This window comes from Heloderma suspectum, chromosome 2 (genome assembly GCF_057233095.1).
Source record: "Heloderma suspectum isolate Gila_16-S chromosome 2, 16-S_ref, whole genome shotgun sequence".
Classification (NCBI taxonomy): Eukaryota; Metazoa; Chordata; class Lepidosauria; order Squamata; family Helodermatidae; genus Heloderma; species Heloderma suspectum.
Genome location: NC_139459.1, coordinates 218,846,251 through 218,872,638, shown reverse-complemented (window position 1 = coordinate 218,872,638; position 26,388 = coordinate 218,846,251). Strand labels below are relative to the sequence as shown.

At 45.5% G+C, this 26,388-nt stretch overlaps 1 protein-coding gene across 1 annotated transcript in view; it reads left to right on the top strand.

Annotated features, from left to right (window-relative positions):
* The first annotated feature begins 203 nt into the window (after positions 1-203).
* The window catches only part of GRIN2C (glutamate ionotropic receptor NMDA type subunit 2C), an 84,311-nt gene continuing 58,126 nt past the window's right edge, over positions 204-26,388 (top strand). The window contains exons 1-3 of the mRNA XM_084838015.1: positions 204-274; positions 12,113-12,536; positions 22,683-23,281. Coding sequence (XP_084694141.1) covers positions 12,120-12,536; positions 22,683-23,281 — 1,016 coding nt within the window. The 5' untranslated portion in view covers positions 204-274; positions 12,113-12,119. The remainder of the gene's footprint in view (positions 275-12,112; positions 12,537-22,682; positions 23,282-26,388) is intronic.

The window sequence follows — 26,388 nt, the reverse complement described above, 5'->3', positions numbered from 1 at the left end:
CTGCCTGCTGACAGCCTGAAAGCTGAGTGAGGAGGTGCTGGTATCCTTTTAACACCCCCCCCCCCCCAATGCCTCTCTCAGCTTGCAGGCCCTCAGCAGGCAGCAGTGCTGGGAAGGCCCAGGGGAGGAAGCCCTATCTAAGCCCTCTAGGGGGCTGTTCAGAAAGCACAAGCAGCGGGAGGGGGGGGGGGGGCTTAAAGCGCAGGAAAACCAGGCCTAAGTTGAAAAAGAAAGAGCGCACGCGCGCATACCTTGGCCACCATGTTACAGTAAGGTAAGCCCTTAAGCACTGCACGCTCAGAAATTTCTCTGAAATTCTCACCCCTTCCCTCAGCTTTGGGGTGTGATTTCTCTCCCCCCCCCACCCCCAAAATGAATAGTAGAAAATAAATTGATCAAAACGTTTGGCACAGCACTAGTTGTAACTGCCATACATTAACAACCAAGGCAGCCTCTGGCCGGAGCTGAATCCTCTGCCAAGAGCAGACAGGCTGAAAGGGCATATCAAGCTTCACCAGCCTGTGGACTCGGTCTAAGGTACACAAGGTTTCATCCTAAAGACAAATAAGGCCAGGTAAAGTAGTGCAGCCTGGTAAGATGACCTGATGCAAAGGAGGCCACCAGGACTTCCTTTCAACAGTTGTGTAAGAAGAGAGCATTTTAGCCCATGGAGCTTGTCATGCACGGTTAAGTGAAGGTCGGGGCTGGCTCCAGATTGGCGGAGGCCCTGAACAAAGTGCCTTCTGGTGGGCCTCCTCCTCTGTGGGCCCTGGGGGTGGCACGCTGAGCAGTGGCAGGCTGCTGGGTCTAGTTGGTGCTGGGGCCCTGGCAACTGCCCAAGGATGCCAGCCGATGATGCTGGCCCTGCCACAGCTGTACCAATGAACTTCTCTCTTCTACACAACTGATACTTTGCATCTGTTCACCCTGCCATTTGCATGCCTCCTATGTAGCTGTTCAGAAAGCCATGGGATAAAAGCCATGTATAAACTTACTCAGCAAGTGCAGCAAGCAAGGAATCCTAACTTGAAGAATATTATGGAACCATGGTTTCCATTTGTTTCCTATGCTGAGGCACTTCAAACGTTTGATGAAGTTCCAACAAAGTACAGTTGCCTGTATTTTTTCTGATTAATATGCACAAACACACAAAATGATACACATGCACACTCCTTTTATATGTTGTAGAACTTGTATTTTTACTTTCATTAGACATAATTAGTGAATTCCTTTGTTTCTTTAGTGATTTTGATTTATTATTATGTACATTCTTTTTCTTGCCTTTATTTTGTTAACCTTATTTCAAAATAAAATAAAATTTCATGAAAAAAAGCCACGGGGGATGCAGTGAAGTGGCGTGACATAGCAGAGCATTAATAGGTTTGTAGCTTAGGTGGTATGCAGCCTAATCCTGTGCATATTTTTCTTAGAAGTAGACACTCCCAAGTAAGTTTGCATTGGAAGATCAGGAGCTCTGGCCTTGGCACCAAGAGTGTAGTGATTAGCTTTGAACTGTTCTGGAATTACATAGGGCCTGTAGCTAATGACCATTAGCTCTATGATTTCTGAAGAGTGTAAAACCATTCAGCTTTTGCTGTGAGATTTCCTACAATAAAGAAGTCTCACTGATTTGGGTGTCCTGTGTCAGTTGGTCTGAGTGTGTGTGCTTGAAGGATCAGGATCATGACAAAGAGCTAATAGGTCAAGGCATTTCTGAGTCAAGTACCACATTGTGTAAAGCAGTAGTCTAGACCCAGGACTCACTTTTAGACCAAACATACCTTTTGGGACCTGCCTCTTAATTTTTGTACCATATATTGCTACAGCGTTAGTGTTGGTCTTGCGACCCAGCTTAGGTCAGGCTGCTGCGATCCAGGAGTGGGTCCCCATCTGCCAACTGAAGATAAACAGTATAAAGAGGTTAGTAATTCAACAATATGAAGAGGCTGGTTTAGGAAAAGTGTACAGTGTACACTGGATTTTGTAACTGCTTACCGTGGGCACTTGTGGTCTGTTGGAGCTATTGAATCTGTGCTGGAATGCTGGGTTAAAGTGGATGCATGCAGCTTGTCCATGTCTAGGCTGCTCAGACCCCATCTGGAAAGGGAAGATGAAGAAAGAGAGGGCCCATTCCCTGTCTGATCACTCAAGGGCCATGCCCTTTGGAGGCATGCCAGTAACTTCAGCTCTTCAGCGGCTGGCTGCTGCAGAGACCTTGCTTCCCTCTTTTAAAAGTGTCTTAGGCCACGATCCTATGCATAGCTAAGACAGCCCTAACTGTTATGGTTGTGGTGGGGAACATCGGTCACACACTGGTGTTTTATGCAGCAAGTGTCCATGCATCTTCATGTGCACGCATGCCAATCAGATCTCCGAAGAGGTGTGTTTAAAGTTTCATGGCCATGCCTATTTTACTTCCATGCTTCATGCATCTGCTGTGGAAAATGTCAGTGTAAGACTGATGTTTCCCCATAGCCATCATAAAGAGCAGCACTGCCCTAAGTCACCGTAAAATCCATGGCATGTCCATGTGACTTGTTTAGGGTCAAAAGCTGGATTGAGAGTCTCTTCCCAAACTTGTATGTGTTTTGTCCTTCCAAGATCAGCGTCTTAAACTGCTGCCTTTCCCCAAAATAGTTGGAACTAATTTCTTTCCCTTGAAGTGTCTTAAATTTTTTATTACACCTGTTGACGCTTAATCTTTGAGTTGATGGAACTGAAGTGTCCACCAGGCTGTGAAATATACACACACACACACACACACACACACACACACAGTTCTGAAATGGAAGGCAGGCTGTGCAGTGGCAGCTGACAGCACAGGGACAACCAGAGCCACAAGAGGAGAGGTATGGGAAGGGGAGAGGCAATATTGCTCTACAAAGAGTATAAAATTGTTCAAGGATAGCCAGAGACCAAACGGTTCCGGAACAAGGGCAACAGGGGAAGGAAAGGAGAGACATGAGGAGTACAGGATTTTAATTAACCGCTCACAAAATTGGAGGCAAGAGAATGGGGAATTAAAGGGTAAATATATTTTCTTCGAAGCTGGAGAAAAACGTGGGAGATATTTAATCTGCGGGGAGCATTTTGTAACCCAATGTGCATATATCTCACATTCTGTTTAGGTAGCTTCCTATTTAATATCTGCCTTTGTCGGTGTTGTGTGTGTGTGTGTGTGTGTGTTTCTAGAAATGTACAGGATGGCATCTGCAAAATACTGGTAATCCTAACTTCCTTTTAAAAACAGAAGGCCAAGCCTCTAGTCATTATCATTGTGGAGAAATGTTTTGAAAGGGATTTGTTCTTTCTCTTGCCTGGAATGCCCTGCTGTGTGATGTGGCTTTAGGTAGTTACTTTGGAGAAGACATTGATTTGCAGACTGTTTTGGCAGCCCTAAAAGCAATTGGCAGTTTTTTTCTTTATTTTAACCCTTTGGGGAAGAACTGCAACAATTAGTTTAATGGGAATCAGATGTAAGTTTTGTCTGAGCTTTTAGTATCATTATTTGATGCTTATTGTTGTGTCCATTCTGTCTGCAATTAGGGTGACCAGCTGTCCTCCTTTAAAGAGGACCATCCTCTATGTAAAGGCATCCTCTATTTGAAGGGCTGTCCAGTTCAAATCCAGTTTAAAGATATAGAACCATAAGAACTGTTGCTGTTACCAATTAACATCTGGACAGCAGGCCCAACAGGCAGGCACACAGGTCACCTAGGAGGTATTTCCAAGAGCGATTTACTCTGAGCTGGCTGCGTATTGAGGTCGTTAGGGATACATGACATTATGCCCATCCAGCAGCCACCCCAGAGCTTGTCCAGGAGAAAGCAGATTTCCTGAGACTTTAAGCAAAGTCTGATTCTTTTCCTTAAGTTGGGTTCTCCCCAGTATAGTTGTTGTATGCCTGACCCCCACCTCCCCCGCATTTACCTCCGGTATGCTAACCCTGCCCAGGGGTGTGCCTTTCACCATGACCCCCGTCAAGGGGTGTTTCCTCCCATTGTGCTGAATGAGGCTTGCCCCCTCAATGGCCACAGAAATAACAGAGAAGTCCCTCAATTGACAGGGCACATATCAAAGCCCTATTCCTTAAATGCTGTTAAGCGCCATCTCAGTTCATTGCCTTAGGATGTAACTCCTTCACAGCTTCCATACAGAGATCCTGTACGTTAAAATGGGGGCTGGTTTTGGTCTCTTTCCCACAACAAACCCATTAGTGTCTCCTCTGAAGTAACTCCCATTGCGGTCAATGAGGCTTGCCTTTGAATGCCCACATCAGAACTTACAGAGATTCTCCCTCAATTGAAATGGCACGTTTTAAAGCCCAGTTCCTTAAGTGCGATTAAGCACAATCTCAAGGCTCCAATTAATTGCCTTAGGAAGTAACTACTTCACAGCTTCGTTATAGGTATCCTGAGGGTTACAATGGGGGGTGGTTTCTGTCTTTGTGTTTACTGGTGTCTTTCCCACCACAAGCCCATCAGTGTCTTCTCAGAAGTAACCCCCATTGTGGTCAATGAGATCCTGTGGGTTAAAATGGGGGCTGGTTTCCCTTTTTGTGTTCTCCCCCCCCCCACCCCGTTTCCCAGCACAAGCATATGTGTGTCTATTCGGAAGTAACTCCCATTGTGCTCAGTGAGGCTTGCTCCTGAAATGCAGGTGCATCTGGACTTTCAGGGGAAAGGAGAAAGGCGGGGGGGGGAAGCCTCTCTTATTGGTTGAGCAGCCTCTGCCAGTCAGATGGCATTCACTCCAGCCCCCACCCCCACCAGGAAGTATGCTCTGTGAAGGGATTTTTACTGCTGAGGAGAATCTGCTTATGGAATCCTACGCACAGCAAAGCCAATTCCTTTAAAAAAATCCGGTACTCCTCCATCAGCTTCTCCTTCCATTGTTGTAGAAATATGGCTCTGGTCGCAGTTTCCACACTATGATGAAATGTACTGTATTTCTATTTATAATTGTTTCTAAATTTGCATCTATACATATTAACATGCCAGTGTATGCAAATTTCATGCATTTCAGTGCCCTCTTCTGTCCTCTTTTTTAGTGATGCATTTCCTCTTTTTTGGTGATTCATAAATGGCCACCCTACTTCACTTTACACAGTGATGTTTGGCACATATGGCCCAGCTGCTGCCACGGCACCATAAGGACTCCATCATGCTTACCTTCCCATCCCCCATCCTGTTCCTTTTTTTGCATGTAGAATGGTCCCACTAAGACCCTTTTGCCCATTCCTTCCATTCGTCTGGTGATGATTCCACCACCACCCCGCCCCATTTTTGCATTTGGTATTAATGAAAAAATGTAATAAAATGCATCCACTTCTTGCATAATTGAATGTCGTCATGGAATTGGTTCCCTGAATACCGAATGTTTGTTTGTTTAAGTTGGGTGCTTGGATCAAGATCCTTCATTCCACCAGTGGAATTGATTGTGGACTGGGACGTTCACGTCCTCTCCTGCTCTCTGCAGCCACTCCCCCCCGCCCCCAGTGCACCCTCCGGATCTGCACCGGAGGGTTTGGGGACTCACTGGAGCAGATTTGGATGGTGTGTGGGGGCTGCAGGGGAGTGGAGAGGATGCAGAAGTCCCATTCTACAGGCAGTGTCCTTCCATGTGCAGAACAAAGGATCAGGATCCAACCCCAGAACTCTAGTAAGACACCACTGTCTTCACCGTCTCTTTCTCTCCCTCCCCCCACCAATCACTTCCTGCCACATGTTTGAGTTCTCCTGTCACTTCAGATTTCTTCGTGCCTTTCTGTCCCACTTTACTTCAGCTCAGCTTGGAGCTCCTTGGAGTTTTCTTTCTGTCGGCCTTTGCTCTTTGCAGTCCCTGAATGCATACAACTGAGGCATTTTCGTTCCCTGTGTGCAACTAGGGCTGGATGTGGGCCCAAAGTCCAGGCCCCACAGCCCAGGGAATCACCACATGACCACCCAGAGAGCATCAGGTAATGAGGCCAGCAGAAGCAGACTTCATTTATTCCTGTTGTCATGATAGGGCTATGATTTAAGTGAGTTTAACATGAAAAACTGCACATGCTCAGAGTGTTGTTTTTAAATCAGGGTTTGGAAACAGTTTTGTTGCTGTAGTGATGGTGGTGGTGGTGGATCTAATCTATCAGGAATGTAGAAGCAGTTGTAAAGCATGGAATGGTGGTGCGGCAGGGGAGAAGAGAAATGTTAGCTGTGTGCTTCAGAATGGAAGTAATACAAAAGGCCATCTAAAGGGGCCCCCAATCAGACCGTGAAGTCCAAGGTCTAAAATTACCCAGGTGCACCACTGCCTGTATTGACTCCAACCCAGCTTCTTCGTTCTCCTCCTTTTTTTGTGGAAGGTGCCACAGTTGAAAGAAGCCTTCGTTTAATTTCTCCCATTTTGTTCCTGGCCGTTCTTTATTAGCCCCAACATCCATCTCAACACCCGTCATTTCAGCAGCTGCCCTGCATACTGATTTTCTTGGCTTTCACTTGGCAAGTACTGTGTTCCATACAATTTCACTGGATTACACTTTATAGGCTCAAAAGAAGAAGTGAGAGCAATTTCTTACACTGAGAATCAGGAGAGGGGAGGAGATCGATTCCCCAATTCTTCCGAAGGTTTTGGTTATTTCAGAGAATGGTGGGAGAGAAAGAATAACAAAGATCAGCTGGCCCAGCTGGCTGCACTGAGGTGGTGTCATCTATGCCAGGGTTGGGCAGCAGGTAGATCTGGATCTAATGGTAGATCTCTGAGTGATTTGCAGTAAATCAACTAGGGTCTCTGGCTCCCAATGCCAACAACAACAAAAAGGGCTTCCTCCCTTCCTAAGGATGCTTCCAGACAAGGCTTTTATGGTGCCTTGTCTGGACACCCTACCTCATTCACAGAACTTTACGGCGGTTCCAGACATCGTACTCTTCTACTCATGTCCATGGGCTGGTGTCAAGGGTAGGCATGGTCGGGCACCTGCCGAGGGCCCACACCATAGCAGGGGCTCATAGACAAGTGCCCCTTGGAGTTGTTCCTCCTCTTCACCATGGCAACCTGCTTGTTCACCTGCCTCTCACTCTGGCTCAGACAATGGTGGCGGTTGAAGGAGGAGCAGTAGATGCCACTCTCTGCTTGCTCACTGGAACTCTGCCTGTCAAGCAAGCAAGTAGCAGTAATGATGAGAAACAGGATGAGGAGCAGTAACAGTTCGTGACGATGGTGGTGAGAAGGTCAGCTCACCGAGGGAGGGGTCCCATGGAGGGTGTCTTGCCCAAGGGCCTTCTGAAACCTGGAGCCAGCAATGCTTGTGATCCTCCCATGGGGTTTTTCTTAACGGCTTCTTCCATCTTTTCCCTTAATGCAGAAAATCATTTAAGGCCGAACAGCTGCATGATGCCGTCTGATTGCTAGGACCCCTCTGTTTAGAAGCACTTTAAATGACACTGCTGAGATGGAAGTCTGGAAGGGACACGAGGACCAGATTTTCATGTGATAGAATTGTGAGCTCAGCTCTGGGTCTGAAAAGTAATTCCTGGGCTGACTGAGTAGGTGCTCAAAGGCACTTTCCTTCTTAATCTTATGTTGCCTTTCCCCTGAGCCACCATTTTGCACCTGGCCCCAGTTGGAGGACTTTGGGCCTCTAGTAAAAAAAAAAGTAGATCCCGCAAGCCTGATGTCTGACCATCCCTGTGGTGTAGAACAGGGGTGGGCAGAAGGTAGATCTCCAGATGTTTTGTACTTCAACTTCCAGAAGTCCCTGCCAGCATGGTGAATAGTCAGGAATGCTGGGAGTTGAAGTCTAAAACATCTGGAGATTTACTTTCTTCTCACCATGGTGTAGGGAACTAGTGTGATGACACAGTGTTGTTATTAAACTATTAGACTAAGCCTGGGGCGAGTCTGGCTTCAATTCCCACTCATCCATGAAACTAGTCACTCTTTCTTAGTCTAACCTACCTCATAGGGTTGTTGTGAAGATAAAGTGTGAGTGTGTGTGAGTGAGTGCGTACAACCATGTCTGCTAGCCTGAGCTCCTTAGGGGAGGGGATGAAATAAAATGTCATACACTGACAGATTAGCCAAAGCATCTGACAAACTACAATGTACCACGAGCAATGAGCAGGAGCAGAAAAGAGATGTCATACTAGAGGAACTTCCAGTGCAAATTAAACAGGTCCAAATGTCTTAGTTGTGGCCCATGGTGCAGGAGACAGGGGCTGGGGGACCCTACTATAAGTATTAGCCAATCCAATTTGGAGAACTTCCTCCTGACACCAAATCTGTGTAGCAGTTAGACTTTGCTGCCATGTTCTCTGGTGAGAATGTTCACCAGAGTTTACCAGCAGGAGTGAAACATGTCTAAAGTCTCTCATCTAGGCCAGTTCTTAGCATCCCAATAGGCCATCTGTGACTAGCACCAGGTGAAAATGCATAATGCAGCATATTCCTCAAAGGTCTGAACACTGTTCATGTTCTTTCGTCACATGGGCGTTCTAGGGAAATGTTTCCAGACTTTAAGTTTTCAGATAGCTGGGCATCTCTTCTTAATGGTGACCTACCTCTATTAAAGCACCTGTTGGAGCCATTTTCTTTTGTACCCCCCATCTTTTCCTTAATGTTGTGCCTCGTTTTCCCTATCTGCAGCATGGACATAATAGCTTTTGCATGATGCTCTGAAAAAGAGTTGTTATGTATCTGCTACCATGGTTAAGGACATTTAAATTCTGCAGAAAGGAAATTTACATTCCAGAAGCAGAAAACACATAACCTGAAACCAGAATTGACCTTGGAAATCTTCTTCCCTGGCATAATTCAAGTTGCAGGGGCTGTATTCGCCTTGGACATTTGGATCAGGGATTGATGTGGTTACAGTTAAGCTGATGTGAACTGAAGACTTTGGGAGCTAAATGTGAGTTAACTGGAACAAGGATTAGAAATGAAGGAGAGAAGGAAGTGATTCAGAAGACTGAATCATTTTTCCACCATAGAGAGACTAGCTGCTTCTCTAAAGGCCTGGAACAACAGGAGGAGGAGTGCCAATCAGGATTGGGATCTATGGCTAATGAAATCAGAACTGAGCAGGTACAGAAGCTCAGCCTCCTGCCTGCTGCACAAGGTCCATTCCTCCCCTCCCCTAATAACCACAGAGGGCTGTTCCCCTTCATGTCCAGTTTGTGGACTTCCAATGATCACCTGGTTGGCCACTGTGGGAAACAGATTGCTGGACTAAACAGAACTTTGGTCTGATCCAGCAGGTCTCTCCATATGTTCTTGTGTTCACAAGAACTAGAAACGTGGAGGTTTTAGAAATGAAACCTGGAGTACCACCAGAAGCTATCAGCGTGACAGATTCCAGATTCTGACCTACATGATGCTTACAGTTCATTCCTGGGCTCAATTCAAAGTGGTAGTTATTATCTGTAACCCTCAAAACAGTTTGATCCCAGGATACTTGAAGGAGCATCTCTCATATGATGTTGCTTGTCTGCTGAGCTCACAGAGAAAGACCCCGCTTCATGTTCCATCACCATCAAATATATGGTTGGTGGGAACGTGGGCAAAAGACTTTTCCACTGCAGCACCCAGGCGATGGGGCTTGCTGCACTAGGAGATTTGTCCGCCCCTCCCTCTATGGCGTTTAGATGCCGAGTGAAAACTTCTCCGTTCCAGCCAGCCTTTAGCCTGGCTAGCCTGTGGATTGTTATTCCCTCAGCTTTTAAAACTTGGCTTTTGCTTTTAAATCTGCTCTGCTGTCTGTGGTTTGCTGTTTTAGTATTATATATGATGGTTTTATGAATATGAACTTGAGCACGCTCCGGGAGAGAGCGCAGGACAGGAAGGCCTGGCGTGCTATGGTCCATGGGGTCATGAAGAGTCGGACACGACTGAACGACTGAACAACAACAACAACAATAACAACAATGATGGTTTTAAAATTTTTGTGATAGTAGCTGCCTTGGGCATTTGGAAACAAGATGGAAAAACAGGCTATAAATATTTTAAATAAAGAAATAGTAAAAATGTGCAAGACTTTCTCTATATATTTTGGGAGTAAAAATATGAGAAAGCAGACTGCAAGTTGGTGACATGGTAAAAACAAAAAAAGGCTTTCAGCCCACTCTGCCCCCAAAGGCAGGTGTATACAAGATGACTGGAACTAGTATTTGGTGGCTAAATTACCCTTCAGTAGCCACCCAAACAGGTGGTTGTATTTACATCTGGAAGCGGAGACTTTCAGCTTCAAAGTGAGCAGTCTGCTTTCACCTCTGCAAACAAGAGAGCCACTTGATGCAGTGTTTGGGGCTGCATTTGCTTTGGCAGTTTCCATGGCTGGTGTCAGATGCACTGCTCTTCCACTCCACACAGCAAAAGAGGGAGAAACCCCAGTACCTTGTGCTTCACCCAGAATGGAAAACATGTTGGAGAACACCTAGATTTTATATTTTCAAAAATGGGGGGGGTCCCCCTAACATTTCCCCCTTTCTTGCTCCCAGCAATCCCAGGGGCAGCTGCAGGTCCCACTAGTAACCATCACATGACTTGCAGAGCCTGATTCAAATGTCTGCAGACCCCTTCCTCCCTCATTCCAATTTGGGACTTTGAACATGGAGATGCTGACTTCACCATCAAATCAGAATGTCCCCCCCATCCCCCCCCAATCTGCTGTTTATAACATCTTGCCTGATGAAGAGATCTCAAGATCTCGAAAGCTTACTCATTTTTTGCAATCTTTTGTTTGGCCTAGTAAAGGAATTACACTAATATGGGTTTTGGAATTTTTTCCTTCTGGTCAACACAGCTTTGCTTTTCCTGGTACCTTGTGTGACTGACTGATGTTCAGACTTCTTCTCTCCAGCAGTAATGTCATTGTGTGTTGGAATATGCCGCTGAGATGATCTATGGTGCAGCTGAATCATGGGATGAGAGAGTCTTCCCCCTTAAATATTTGACTGTCAGCTGCACAAAGCACCAGGCAATTTATCCTCAAGCCTTTTGCATGGAGAGGACAGGGTGGGGGTGGGTGAGAGGATTTTACTGTATGTTAGAGGAGTCATTCTAACTAAAATACCAAAGAGGAGTGAACATGAACAGTACAGCAGTGCCTGTTGAGAAAGCAAAAAGGCAATATACGAGTTGAGATTGGATGGAATTAGCAAGTGTTAAGAAAGAAAGAGAAGAGGGAACAAAATTATATAGAGGAAAAGGTTAGAAAGAGGAAGCACTGGGAATTGTCCACTGGGTGGTAGTAGAGGGAAATTGGGTTGAGAGAGATGTGTAGAAGAGGAAGTTTTAAAGGGTGGGCAGGGAGATGGGAGAAAACTTGAATTGTCTACATAAAGCAGAGGTGGGGAACCTGGGGCTGTGAGCTACATGTGGCCCTCTGCCTGATTTTATGCAGCCCCAAGAGCTTTCTGAATCTCCTTTTCTGTTCCTTTCTTTCCTGAGAGTGGAGTTCTTTCTGCATTGTTACTTCTGTGGCATCATTGTACGCTCGCTCTGTGGTGAATATAGAACAGGGATGTTGGGATGCAGAAAGGACAAGACGTTCTGAGAAGTGATAGGACTAATACAAGGCCCTGGTAAAGATGGATGGTGAAAATCGGGGAAGGAGGAAAAAGTGAAAGCCAGGGGAAGGCTGTTGAACAGGTGGAATGGAGGTTAGTGGATGATTTAATCTGAGAGAGGAAATGAACAAGGCAGGTGGGGCTAGGCTAGGAGAGCAGGAGTGTCAGTGTGGTGTGGGGTAGAACTACCAGATGACTACGACTAAAACAAGGGAGAAACAATGCCATGACTGCTCTGTGGAGGTTGATAGCACTGTGAACATTCCTTTATTACTCCGTTGCACACATTTTAAGTGCTCAGCTAAAAATTGTGGATGCAGCAGAATGTGGATGCAGAAAACAGGTGTTCAGAAATAGTGCAACATGGAGACATGCTTGGCAAAAAGCTAGGTTTGTCTTTCTTCTGGCCCATCATGTACGCTTCATGGCACATCTAGCAGTACATTGTATGAAATGGCCCTCGGATGTCCTGCCGGTAAAGAGCATCTTCGGTGCCTCTCTCTCCCCCTTTGGATCCCTTGCAATTGCCTTTTCTCACTGTGGTTTCTCTTTGTTCTGGGTTGCAGAGACTCCATGGTGGACATGGGCAGAGCTCTGACAAACACCCTGGTGCTGTCCATGATGCTGGGCTGTTCAGCTGTCCTCATGGATACTTTGTTGTCAAGTCCCGGGGAACCAGTGGTAAATGTGGCAGTGGTTTTCGGAGGTTCTTCATACCCTCTCCACATCCGCAGCCGGCTGACACACCAAAGCTTCCTGGACATGCCTCTGGAGATCCACCCTGTCACCGTGGTAGTGAATGACACCAACCCCAGCACTCTCCTGACCCAGATCTGCAACATGCTCTCCAGCACAAAGATCCATGGGATTGTCTTTGAGGACAACATCGGCACAGAAGCTGTGGCACAGATTCTGGACTTCATCTCATCCCAAACTCATGTACCCATCATTAGTATCAGTGGAGGATCTGCTGTGGTCCTGACACCCAAGGTGAAACCTCTTTGCTTTTCTGGGTGACTGGGCTGGGATATAGGCACCATACACTATTCTTAAACACCTAACTCATATGTCCTGCTTGCCTTACAATTTTCTGAAATAAAAATAAAAAATTCAAAGTGGTTCTTAATGGCTCCCAAAAACATTTTTTTTTAAAAAAAAATAAGAATGCTCAAGAAAAATGCATCCACAGTAACAGTAAAACAGAAAAGAAATAAAACGAAAAATACCTTCAACAGCAGGGTAAATCAATTCGTCACAAAATGCCCAGGCAAACAAAAATGACTCAGACTAGTCCTAAAACCCATCAACTAGACAGCACATGAGCAGCCTGGGGAGAACACCCCCAAGTTGGGCCCCTTCCAGAGAAAAGGTTCTTCACCCACGTGCCGCCCACCTAACCTCTGATGGCACCTGGAGAATGGCCTCAGATGACTATCTTAATGAGTAGACTCTGGTGGTCCTGTAGGATCTCTTTCCTGCACGGCAGGTGATGTCAGGGGCTCTGGTGCCTTCTCAGACAGGATCATTACAATAACACAAACATGCTTGGGGTTTGCCATGTTCTTGTAATAAAGTTAATTGAGCCATTTGTATTGCGTCGCAGAGCAATTCTTGGCCTGGAGGCACCTCTGGCATGGTGCTCTTTCTTTGCTCTGCTCTTTGCTTGCTGTACCCTGTCATTCAGGTAATTTGTATTCATTTTTAAGGGAGGTGATTCCGATGTGGGTTTATGTATGGGACATCTCCCTTTAGGAAGGAGCTAGGACTGGGTGACTGTGGGGTGGGTGGGGATGGTAATCCTATGATCTAAGTACAGTCTGTGCTCTGAACAGGTTACAGTAGGTTAGAGATGTCAGAGAAATCACAATGGATTCAAATGAGTTCAGATTTCTATGAAGCCAACAGCAGACCATTTTTTTCTGAGTTGCGTGGATCCCGTGGACTTGGGGACTGGTGTTTTTCCTTGGGGGGAGATTTGCGCAAATCTGCACTTGTGCAGTGCACATTACTGCTCATGTGCATTAGTGCTAAAGCACATTAATGCACATGGAACAAAATTCTCACACATCTCTAAAATATCCGATTCTGTCCATGAATAGACGATGGAATGAAAGACACCTGACAATCCGTCCAATGCAGATTTAACAAAGTCTATACATCCCTCCTATTGTCCATGTAAAATGTGACTGTTAACTCTCAGATTATTGTCAGATGTACCATTTAAACACTGCAGCACCCCATACAAGCTAAGCCAGGTTATCACCCACAGGTGGGGAACCTTTTTTAGCCCAAGGGCTGAATTCAATTTTGGAGAAGCTCTGGGGGGCTGCATTTCAGTGTTGGGCAGGGCCAAGAGCAATGGGGCAGGGCCGAAGGCAAAGGGGGGGGCAAAAATACAAAAATGCCAGCCTATTTTAGCTTAATGCTCTTACTGCCAGTCACTAAGCCTTAGGAGAAGCATGCCAACCTTTTAGATTGGGTGTATGTGTGTGTGTGTGGGGGGGGGCTGTACAAAAGCCAGGAAACCACCAAATGATCAGTGGTAGGGAAAAATGGGGTGGGGCCAGGGGATGGGGCGTGGCCATCTAAGGAACCTTGGAGGGCCAGATTTGGCCTCCAGGCCTGAGGTTGCCCACCCCTGCTGTTCCCTTCCATGCTACCAGATTTTCTTTTTCCTAAACACGTTGCTATGCTAGTCCTTATAGCCATGGGATATAATCTGAACTGTTCCCAGCCTGTGGAAGGAGAAGGCCTCACGTCTTGACAATCAGCATCATGTTCCCCAGGTCACAAATGATCCTTACAATGTATATGAACCGTACTTTTTCAACCAATGCTTCAACCAACCATTTATCATTTGTTGGCTGCTGCTTAAAACTGTCTTGGCAAGGGAGTGGAAATCAGATAAACCTCCTTCGATTATGGTATGTCTAATGGAAGTCTTTTATATTGCTGAAAAGCAGAGCAGGGTGGGGTGGGGGGAATGGACTGTCTTGGTTCATAGAAGCGAAGGAAGGTGCTTGGCCAATGCCTTTGTAAATATGTGTTGTCAGTTTATTGATTTCTGGACTAATTATTCTGTGCAAGTACCGCCAAGTTATTGCATCTTCTCTCCGCAGTGAATTCTAATGTCAAGAAGAGCCTAGTGCCATCTTCCCCAACTGGATCCCCACCAGCCAAGTTGGACTGTGACTCCCATCACCTCCAGCCAGCATGGATTGGCCATGCTTGGCTGGAGGTGATGGGACTTGCAGTCTATCACATCTGCTGGACACCAGGTTGAGGATGGCTGGTCCCATGGGAGAGAAAACCAAATACAATCCATTTTGCATCCCTTCCAAAACAATGGGATGCAGCTCAAGCTGGCAAGGGTGAAGCCTAGTCCCATGTTTCATCACACTCAGGCAGTGTTTATGTCTCAAATCATCTGCTCAGGGCACATGAAAGCTCATTGCAGTGACCACTGTAGGGTACTCTGATTCCTTACAGGTGGATTGTGCACTGGGCAATTATTTTTAGCTCACATGCCTGTCACAGGCTCTCAGTGGTGGTTACTGTTACCTTGCTCACAGGAAAATGTGCAAGGTTCCTCTGCCATGTTCACAGCCAGCACAATTTGGTTTTATGTGCGCAAGGCCGAGATTGGATGATGATGTGTGATACTTAATCTGAGAAAAAAAAAACCCTTAAGACATAATTAGCAATAATGAGGATCTCCTTGAAACAGACTCTTTCCATTTGCCAAGCCCCACTAGTGCTCATTCCCATATCAACATATGCTCCATAAAACAATCCATGGAAATGTCCATAGGTGACTAATAACAAGTTCTTGCTCTCCAGCCAAAAAGGCTCTAGGTTATTGACAGGAAATTCCTGCTGCATCTCGCCAAATTGAGGCAGGCCTTCTAGAAGAGACAGTACACCCAAACAGCTCCTGTTTAGAGTCCACTGTCAATAGATCTCTGCGGTGGCTGCCTCCATATGGCAGCCATCCTGGCAGCCCATCTGGAAGGGAGGTTTTGGCAGCCACCCTAAGTGGTGAGTTTGTGCCAGCATGGTGACAAGGTTCTTCTTTATGTGACCAGGCATTCCAGAGGAACAACTCGCCACGTGGAAGCAGACACCACAGGGAGGAACCAGTGTCATCCAGCAGAGCTTTTCCAAGTGGTTTGTGGCCTGATACAATCTGGGTCAGGGAGAGAAACAGTGGAACCCTCGGTAGCACACTGTGATGAGTTTGCACAGCACTGTGAAGATAAAATTGCTCATATTCATCATGAATTGGACACCACAATTAATGCAGTTCCATTAGTAGAGGTGTCCAGAGCACCGTCCGGTCCAGTTTTATTGGATGAGTTTGAGTTATTGAGGGGTGAGGATGCAGATAAGGTGTTTGGCCAAGTCTGGTCGGCCTTGCCTGTCATGGTTTATTATGTCGAATAAGGAGGGGATATCTGGCTGGGTCCAGGAAGCTGTAAACTCCTCCTTGAGAGGCCTCTTTAAAAGAGGCAGTAATTAGGCCACTCCTGAAAAAGCCTAACCTGGACCTGGATGATGTTAACAAGTATAGATGGGTCGCTGACATCCCCTTCCTGGGCAAAGTGCTTGAGCAGGTAGTTGCAGAACATTCCAGGCACTCTTGAATGAAATGGATTATCTAGATCCATTTCAGTCAGGCTTCAGGCCTGGTTATGGAATGGAAACTGCCTTGGTCGCCCTGTGGGATGACCTTTACTGCAAGAGAGACAGGGGGAGTGTGACCCTGTTGATTCTCTTGGACCTCTCAGTGGCTTTCGAAACCATCAGCCTTGATATCCTTCCAGATAGGTTATCTAGGCTGGGAGTTGGAGGCACTGCGCTGCAGTGGCATTGCTCCTACTTGGATGGCCAATTCCAGAAGGTGGTGCTGGGGGATTATTGCTCTGTGCCTTGGCAACTATGCTATGGGGTTCCACATGGCTCTGTTCTATCCCCTATGCTGGTCAACATCTACAAGAAACTGCAGGGGTAGGTTATCCTGGAGGAGGTATGGGCTGAGGTGCCTTCAATATGAGGATGACACCCAGCTCTACCTCTCTTTCTTGTCAAACCCAGGTGAGGCAGTGGCTGTTCTGAATCAGTGCCTGGGCACAGTAATGGACTGGATGAGGGCCAATAAACTGAAACTCAGTCCAGACAAGACGGAGGTACTGTTAGTGGGTGGTTTGTCTGCCCGGCTAGGTGATATTCAGCCTGTTCTGGAGGGGGCTGCACTCCACCTAAAGGCTCAGGTTCATAGTTTGGGGGTGCTCTTGGTACCCAGAACTGTCATTTGAGGCACAGGTGGGCTCAGTGGCACAGAGAACCTTTTTTCAGGTTAGGTTGATATACCAATTACATCCTTATCTGGACAGAGATAACCTAGCTACAGTTATCCATGCTCTGATAACTCTAGTTTAGAGTACTGCAATGCAGTATATGTGGGGCTGTCTTTGAACACAGTCCAGAAACTTCAACCGGTCCAAAATAGGGCCGGAACACTGTTAACGGTACTGGCCAATGTGATCATATTAAGCCAGTACTTTTTCATCTGCACTGGCTGCCAGTCCATTTCCAGGCCTGACTCAAAGTGCTGGTGTTAACATTCAAAGCCCTAAACGTGCTTGGGGCCAGGTTATTTGAAGGATCATCTCCTCCCATATGTACCTGCCCAGATCCTAAGATCATCTTCAGGAGTCTTTCTCTAGGAGCCCCTGCCAAAGGAAGTGAGGTGAGTGGCTACCAGGAAGAGGGTCTTTTCTGCAGTGGCACCCTGGTTGTGGAATGAGCTCCCCAGAGAGGCTTGTCTGGCACCTTCATTGTGTTCTTTCCGACACCAGATGAAGACCTTTTTATTTTCCCAGACATTTTAGTCTTTTAGCTGTGTTGTTTTAAATCTCTTATTGTATTTTAAATCTCTGCATTTCTGCTAGGTTTTATTATGGTTTGTACTTTATATTGTAGTTTTAAGTTTTTACATTTTATATTGTATTTTATGATGCATTTTGTGGTTCTAATCGCTGTGAACTGCCCAGAGAGCTTTGGCTATTGGGCGATATAGAAATGTGATGATAGATAGATAGATAGATAGATAGATAGATAGATAGATAGATAGAAGCACCATCAGGCTGTTGTGGTTGAGGACGAGGAGGCAGCATAAGCAGCAGTCCTCCTGATGCAGCCTTTATGGCGCTCTCCATGGTGCTGCATATCGTGTACTATTGGGAAGGCTTAAAAAACCCTGAAACCTTTATCTTAAGGCAAACTTCCCCTACCCGGTGCCCTCCAGTGTGTTGGACTGCAGCTCCCATTACCCCCAGCCAGCTATGGGGGATGAGAGTTGTAGTCCAACACTTCTGGAGGGCACCAGGGTGGGGAAAGCAGGTGGCCTTAAGGTATTTGTAGTGATCCTGACAATACCCCATATCAAAGTCTCCTGACATGTTAGCAGGGCTGTCCAGAGGGTTTATGGGGCCTGGAGCAGATGTTAGGGACCTGCCAGTGCCCCATACAAGGGCATGTGTGTGTGTGTGTCTAGTGAGCAATGTGGCAGGACCAGAACAGGAGCCAATGGTACGCATGTCTTTCAGAAACATTCATTCATTCCATTTCTATACCACCCAATAGCCAAACCTCTCTGGGGAGTTCACAGCATGAACATGCAATAATGACTATATTACATCCCCTCCCTGCCCTCCACCTTATGGTGTATGTCAGCAGTAGTTTACAAATGTGATATGGATTACACACAAGGAAAACTTTCAGAGTATCCAGTGTTTAGAATTTCAAGGAGACAACTGGGAATACTTTAATGCATGTGAAAGCGTGTTCATCTTTTCCCCAGTCTGTTTTTGTCTGGTTTCACTTTACATTGTTGGCTTTTTATTTGCTTTCACTTTTGTTATATGAAACAGCACCTTTATTTTTCATTGACTACATCTGGATGTAACACTAAACTACGGTGAACAAGTCTCAAGATCATGTGCTTTCTGTCCTCTCTCCTACCCTGTTGAGGCTGCAAGCTTTCACTTTTGTTTTTGATTAACCACACTTTAGCCTTTCATCTGAACCCTAAACAGTGGTTAATCTTAACACTGTATTATTGAAACAAGCCAATTGCATAATCCACAGTTGAAGTTGGCTTGTTTCATTAAACCATATTTAAAAGTAACCACAGTCTGTAGGACATAATGCTAAACTGCAGGTAGTTAGATAAACTATTTATTTATTAATTTTGGTTCAGCTCCCATTCAAGTTTGTTTACGTAATGCTAAACCATAGTATAATGTTACATCTGAACGCAGACAGTAAGTTTCAGCTGCCCTTCAACATTTCATCTATTTTTCTCCATATTCTGGACACTCATCTCAGCTGAGACAGAGCTGAGCAAAAGCCCACAAAGGCTGGCTTTTTAAAAGGCTCACAGGAATTCTGTGGTCTCCAAACTACTGGCGCAGGGCACAGGCTCAGGAAAGATCCCAGGCTTTGGAAACATGGGAGCTAGGCAATACTTAAGCATGTTGAACTAAACTTGGAGAAGCTCTCTGAGCTAAATGAGCTGAAACCCAGGCAGACTCCCTTTATATACTACCTATAAGCCCTCCTCCTAGCCCATGTGACTCAGTTAGCCCTCCATGGGTTGCCTGTGTAACTCCAGAGACTCTCAGGCCACCAGCTTTAATCACAGCAGTCACATTTGGAACATGCTTAGCACAATCCAAATGGCCTTATCCTTGGTGCCACTTTCTCTTGCACTTTCTCTTGCACTTTTGCTTGCATTGTGATCAAGAACAGCAGCAACCTTGGGAACATGAGAGCTGAAGGGTGGATACACAAATACATAATGCATGATGTATGAATGTCTGACCAGCTGTCTGATCTAAGAGTTCCAGCAGCATCTAGATGTATTACATGTGCATGTAAGTGTGAATGAAATTATTCTAACAGAGAAGAATTCTTATTCTTCCTTAGGATTAATATGATACTGCTCACAATTTAGATAAGACTAGCTAAACGTTAATAAACAAAGTCCTTGTGACTGGACTTCTGTCAATGGGAGCTGCAGTTTCAGAACTTATCCTGGTTTTCACCGCTGTTACCCCAAAGTATTATGATGGTTGGGCCAACTGTTTGAGCATCTTCACTGTTGTGATACATTGTGAGTTCTGTTTAAGTGGGCATGTTTAGTTTTCAGGGTATGTGCACATGCATCCTTAGGCTCAGGGTGTATAAGATCTGAGTTTAAGAAAAAGACAGACATGAAATGTTTTCTAGGATTCTTTGCACCTTGTGCAGCTCTTTAGTGCACTTGCACGCGCATGAAAATCTGTTGCACTGCACTCAGGGCTGAGGAACATCAGAATCTGCCTTATAACAAGTCTGAGCATTAGTTCACCTAGCTCAGTGCTCTCTAGATTAACTGGCAGCAGTTCTCCAGGATTTTAGACAAGGGCATTTTACAGCCCTACCTGAGATGCTGGGGATTGAACCGGGGACCGTTTGCATGCCAGGCATGTGCTCTACCACTGAGCTACAGCCCTTCTCCAAGTAAGAATGCCCCCTAACTACTCCAAACTAGTAGTTTAAAGTCATTGGAATGTTCATTTTTCAAGGAAGATTCTTCTTCAAGGTCTTAGCTCACTTAGGTTTAATGACAGCAATATATTTTGTTCATTTTCATTCAATCTTCACAGCTGCAATTGCTCTGGGATTATAGGCTTTCCCCCTGTCGTCTTCTTCTGAAGGAGTGTCCTCTTTTTTGCATGACAACCCCATACTTTCTGTTACCATCTCAAATTCCAAGGCAGATCCTCTTCCACCCTCACTTCCAATTTATATCCCACTAAATCTTTGTTATTTGAAATTTCATCTTGCCTGAGACTGCTTCACATCTCTTTCAGAAACAATTTATTTGGAAATGGAAATGGCTTGTTCTGAAATACCTTGCTGAATTTCCATATGAGTTTCTGCAAAAAATACCCCCCCCCCGAAACAGAAAGCACTTTATTTTGTAAATGTTTAAAAGATAAAGGGCAGATCAATTAAGACTCATCCATGAGAGGGCCAGATGGGGCTGAAGAGATTAATTAGGCAAAGGCAAAAGTGAGATGGGTAACAAGCAGATACAGGCTGAGAAGCAGAGTTTAACAGGGTAGATTCTCCGCATGCACGTTTTCTTTGTATTTTAAGATTGCAGGTTAGCCTTCCCTGACATGGTGCCCCCCAGATGTGTTTGACTACAACTCTCTTGGTTGGCTGGGGATGCTGGGATTTGTAGTCCAACACAACTGAAGGGCGCCAGGTTGGGGAAGGCTATTGTAGGGGTTCAAAACTGGGGGAAAATAACAGAGAGTCAGAATAAATTCCCTGACTATCTTGGCTGATCAGCTAGGAAAACCATCATGGTATGAGAAACTTTCATTGTGCAGAATGTTGCACTCAAAGACCTTTAGTTCCCAAAGGACAACAGGAAGCTCTATGGCATTCCCCATTGCCTTGTAAAGTTGGAATATTTCAAATATTGTATGGTGGGTGACTGAGCAATTGAATTCCTGAAAGTACATATGTCTGGTATGTGTGTATGCATGTGCACGCACACGCAGCATACAACACATGCAGCATGAAACAAAGTGAAACACAAGGAAAGATAAGAGTGATTAGGAACTGGGAATGAAAAGGTGAGTTGGAATAGCTGATACAGGAAATGAGTGGCTGAAGCAGAGCTAGTAAGTGGCAGAAGTGATGAAAGCATCTTCTGTCTTTGTACACCATATCACAATGTTTGACTAATTTAGTTTTGCAATGGACTTGCAGATGATAGGGTGAACGTGCTTCCTGTTTAAAAGTGGAGATGAATCTGGGCTGCATGGACAGTTCTGCTGATGTGCCCAGGCTTATGCAGCGAACAGGGGGCAAAGCTGGAAACCAAAGGGAAGTTTCCGGCCTCATAGTTGGGGGGTTCCCCAAGGAGAGTCCAAAAATACAGGTAATGCTGTTGAGCTATATCTCTATATATGTGAGTGTGTATCACGTGTGATTAAGTAAAACACACACACACACACACACACCAAAGAGCAGCATGATACCCAATTTATTAAGACCATCTGACAGTCATAGAGTAATGAGATGGCAAAGGACAGTGTGGGGCTGGACTTTAACCGGAAAGACTGAGGTTGTTTGAGAAAGCGAAAGAGAGGGACACAGCATGCTGCCCAAGCAGCAGAAGACCACCAGAAGACCATGGAGAGCTTTAGCTATTGGGCAGTATAGAAATGTAATAAATAAAATTTCCAGGAGTTTCTTTTCCCAGCACCAGGGAGAAAATCCATCCCCCTCCCGCCCCGCAAGCTACTGTGAGGATGGCAGCTAAGCTCAGAAGGAACACGGAAGTCTGCGGGGGATGGCAGATGATGTCAATGTCCTTGCTAATAAAACAAGTCCCAGCTCTTCAACCCTGTGAGCCCTGGCTCCACTACACCACTGGCTGTACCTAATATTAATCGGGAAGGTGTTGTTAGTGTTGGCAACAAGAGTGGTTGTCAGGGCTACCATTTATTTATTCATTCATTTATTTATTTATTTATTTATTTATTTATTTATTGCATTTATATCCCGCCTTTTTTCCTCCAAGGAACTCAAGGCAGCATACATGATCCTCCTCCTTCCTCCATTTTATCCTCATAACAACAACCCTGTGAGGTGGGTTGGGCTGAGAGTCTGTGACTGGCCCAAAGTCACCCAGTGAGCTTCCATGGCTGAGTGGGGACTAGAACCCAGATCTCCCAACTCCCAGTCCAGCACTCTAGCCACTACACCACGGTCTGTGAAGAAAATAGCTAAGAAGTCAAGACTTCTTGGTCTGAAGGCACATGTGGCATCCACCTTGCTGAAGCTAAGCAAGTTTGGGTCTGGTCAGTGCTTGGAGGGGAGACCACCTGAGAACCATGGGAACTACCTGAGTTCCATGATGGAAGAAAGGTGGGATATAAAGGTAATAAATAAATAAATAAATAAATAAATAAGCAAGCAAGCAAGCAAGCAAGCAATTTACTTTGGAAACAAAAAAGCTATTCACGCACACATGCCCATTTACTAATTCATTCTCTTCCCCTTTCCTAGGAGCCTGGCTCTGCTTTTTTACAGCTGGGCGTCTCCATTGAGCAGCAGATCCAGGTGATCTTCAAAGTCTTGGAGGAATACGACTGGAGCTCCTTTGCTGTTATCACCAGCCTATATCCAGGATACGGCATCTTCCTGGATGTGATTCGGTCCTTCACAGATGCCAGCTATTTTGGCTGGGAGATCCAGGATGTCCTGACCTTTGAGATGAGCCAGGATGGGACCAACTCCAAAATCCAAAGATTGCTGCGTCAGATGGATGCACAAGTGATGATTGTGTACTGTTCCCGAGAGGAGGCAGAATACCTCTTCCAGGTGGCAGAGCAGGCTGGCTTGATTGGACCTGGCTATATCTGGATTGTGCCCAGTCTGACAGTGGGCAACATGGACGTGCCACCCCTCTCCTTCCCTATCGGCCTCATCAGTGTGGTCACAGAGAGCTGGAAAATGAGCCTGAGGCAAAAGGTCCGGGATGGCGTGGCTATCATTGCCCTTGGAGCAGAGAGCTATTTCAACACCCACGGCAACCTCCCCATGGGGGGCAGAGACTGCAGCAGCAAGAACCCTTCGAGTGTGCCCACAAACAACACTTTCTACAGGTCAGTGGGAGCAACAGCCCATTCAGTAGCACAACTGAAACCTCCAGTTGTTGGCATGCATCCAAAATCCTTTGTAATTTTCTGTCTTGGGAGGGGTGGTTTAGCAGTTATGGCAGAGGGAAGATTGATGGAGGCTTCTGTCTCACGAGGGTGCAACCCATAGGATTGCGCCCTGAGATTTCCATACACTGGGTGCGTGGGGCGGGAATAAAAAACTGCATCTAGAAATTCTCAAATTTCTGCAGTCAGGATTTTCCAGATCCAGCATGTTTGCCTATGTGTCTTATATGGAGTGGGCAGAGGTAGTGGAGAAGAAGAGGTAAGCAAGGGGGAAGTAGCTGATGGAGCATAGCAGGAGAGACCATGCACAGGATACATACACCCTGATGCTCAGGAGCTCCACAACAACACTTCCTTGTTTCTGGACATGCATCAGAGATGGTCTCTGTGTAGGTTCAAGCTTTTCTCCACAATTGTAAAAAAATTGAATACCAGTGTTGCTAAGAATCATGCCTATACCACCAGATTCTGTAACAGGCCACTATTTCTTGAGTGTGAGTGGAGAATTTTGGCATTCATCCTGGTGCCACTTGATAGATTGCATTGGAGATATTGATATCCTGATCAGTGTTCATGGTGCTTTACAGAGAAACACAAGCAAAAGCAGGCAGGTCTCTGTTCCGAGGAGATTGTAATCTAAAAGTTGACAGTAGGAGCGATAATAAAAGGAGAGAAGTTGAAGGAGGAAAGCAAGGAGGAAGGGATGAGTATGGACAATTAACAAACACATTGGCAATTCATTGTGTGTTTTCATGGTGAATGGTGCTGGGCTGAATAGAGAGTGGCTTTTTGTGAACCCATTTGTTCCTCCACAAAAGCAGCAGCACCACCCCCACCCCCACATTTTGTCACACCTTTGTAGGGTGCAGTAAATGGAGGTGAGTGTGTTCCCTTGTTGTTGGGGAATGAAAGAGGGATTGTATCTCTGTTGCTGAGGCAAGTGGGTTGATGTTCCCACTCTAGGCAAGACGGGGAGAGTTGGTACAGTTTGCCTCAGCAGTAGGGATGTGTTCCCAAGTCCGTCTCATAGAAAGAGTGAGAGTTATGTGAGGGTATCATTTGCCCTTAGTGACATCACCACATAGCCCACTGGATTGGCCATGCAGTACCATGACTACACGATTCCTGACGGATTGGAATTATATTATAAGGGAAAAGAAATAGCACTGAAACAGCTGACAAGAGGGGCAGCAAAACAGCAGGTGAACAGCACCAAAAAGATAACTTTTGGGGTTGTCTTTCAGGTAACATTCATACACACATACCCCCACCCCACCCTCTTTTCACACCCAAAATGTTCAACCACAGATAACTGGGCTCAGCCCTACTGGTGAACTCCCTAAAATGTGAGAGAGCTATGTGTGTTTATTCTAGCATGTGTTCACTGCAAAAATATTGTGTAGAGAGCCATGATTTGTCTTGGCACTGAGGAGTACATCGTCATCAACATCGTCATCGTCATCATCAAAGTTTGTGCATCATTTCCCACCGCAAAAAAGCAGTCCCGAAGTGACTTACATACACAGATACAGAAATCCATAATTAATATAACAGGAAAAAGATCAATATAACCATAATCAGCACAACAATACAAATAAAAATAAACATCATAAAAACATAATCTAAAAACAGTATAGTACGAAAAGTGTTTATCCACAATACATAAAATCTCCCCACCACCACTTCCAACCTAGAATGAATACGACAAAAGCAGAGCACGACAACTGGGCCACAACTCATGTCCAAATCCCTGAGAAAATCAGTATGTCTTTGCCTGGCCCTGAAAAGATGACAGTATTTTTGTGATTAACATGTAATGAACATTCATTTCACACATCACAAGGTTCACACATGGTGGATATGCAGTGTGCTTTGTTATTTCTATCAAGTGTGAAGTAGTACAAATGGTCACCTCACCTAAAGTCACACAGTTGGAAGAAGAGATAATCCAGGACTTCTGCTCCCCCTATCAGTTTGAAGTCACACCTTGGAATTGGTCCTTTCCACCTTCACCAAATCCCCAATCTCTCCGTTCTTTCTCTTCCTGTCATTCATACTGATTGTAATAGCTACAAGTGGGCCTTGTGGTCACTTGCATGCCAGTGGAGAGAGAGGGGAGCAAAGGAAGGCACTGGGGTTGTGAGCCAGAAGGACAGCAAAGCTTAAAAGAATGAAGAAGCCGTCTAAGTAAAACACTCTTTAATTTCTGGGTTTAATGAGCACTTTTGGATTGTGACACTCAATAATTGAGCAACAGCTTGCAAATGTAAGGCTGTGATTCTGGGTAATTGTTCCACTGAGTCCTCAAAACACTCTGTGAATATACATTGTATACAAATCAATGGGTCTGGTGCTGGTGGAAGAGGCTGAAGATCAACCACATGGTAGTGGAGGCCTTGGAATCATTGGATCTGGAGGACTGAGATAATTGGAAGGGGCAGAGAGGGTGGTGGGGCAGGTTCAGGCAACTTTAAGGCAGCCTTCCCTAACCCGGTCCCTTCCAGATGCTTTGGACTATCATTCATTCATTAATTCATTCATTCATTCATTCATTTAATATATTTCTATAACACCCCATAGCCGAAGCTCTCTGGGCGGTTTACAAAAGTTAAAACATTAAAATACAATATACAAAGTTTAAAAACCATTTATATAGAAACATATGGACAATATATACAAACAACATATAACTAAAAACAACTTTGAACTAAAAACAATGTTTTAAAAAATCCAACTATAAAATGCAGCTTAAAACAGCACTGCTCAAAAACAGTATACAAGAGTCAGCAAAAGGAACAAGAGTTCCAAAAAGGGGAGGCCTGCTGGAATACCAGTGTCGTTAATGCCCGCTTAAAGACCTTCAGCGAGGTCAGCAGACGCATTTCAACCGGCAGGTCGTTCCATAACTGAGGGGCGGCAAAGGAGAAGGTCCTCTTGCGTGTGGCTACCAGTCTCATGTTAGGCAGCCGCAGCAGAGAGCCCTCAGAGGACCTTAGGTGGCAGACTGGGACGTAGGGCAGACGGCGCTCCCTGAGTACCTTGGACTG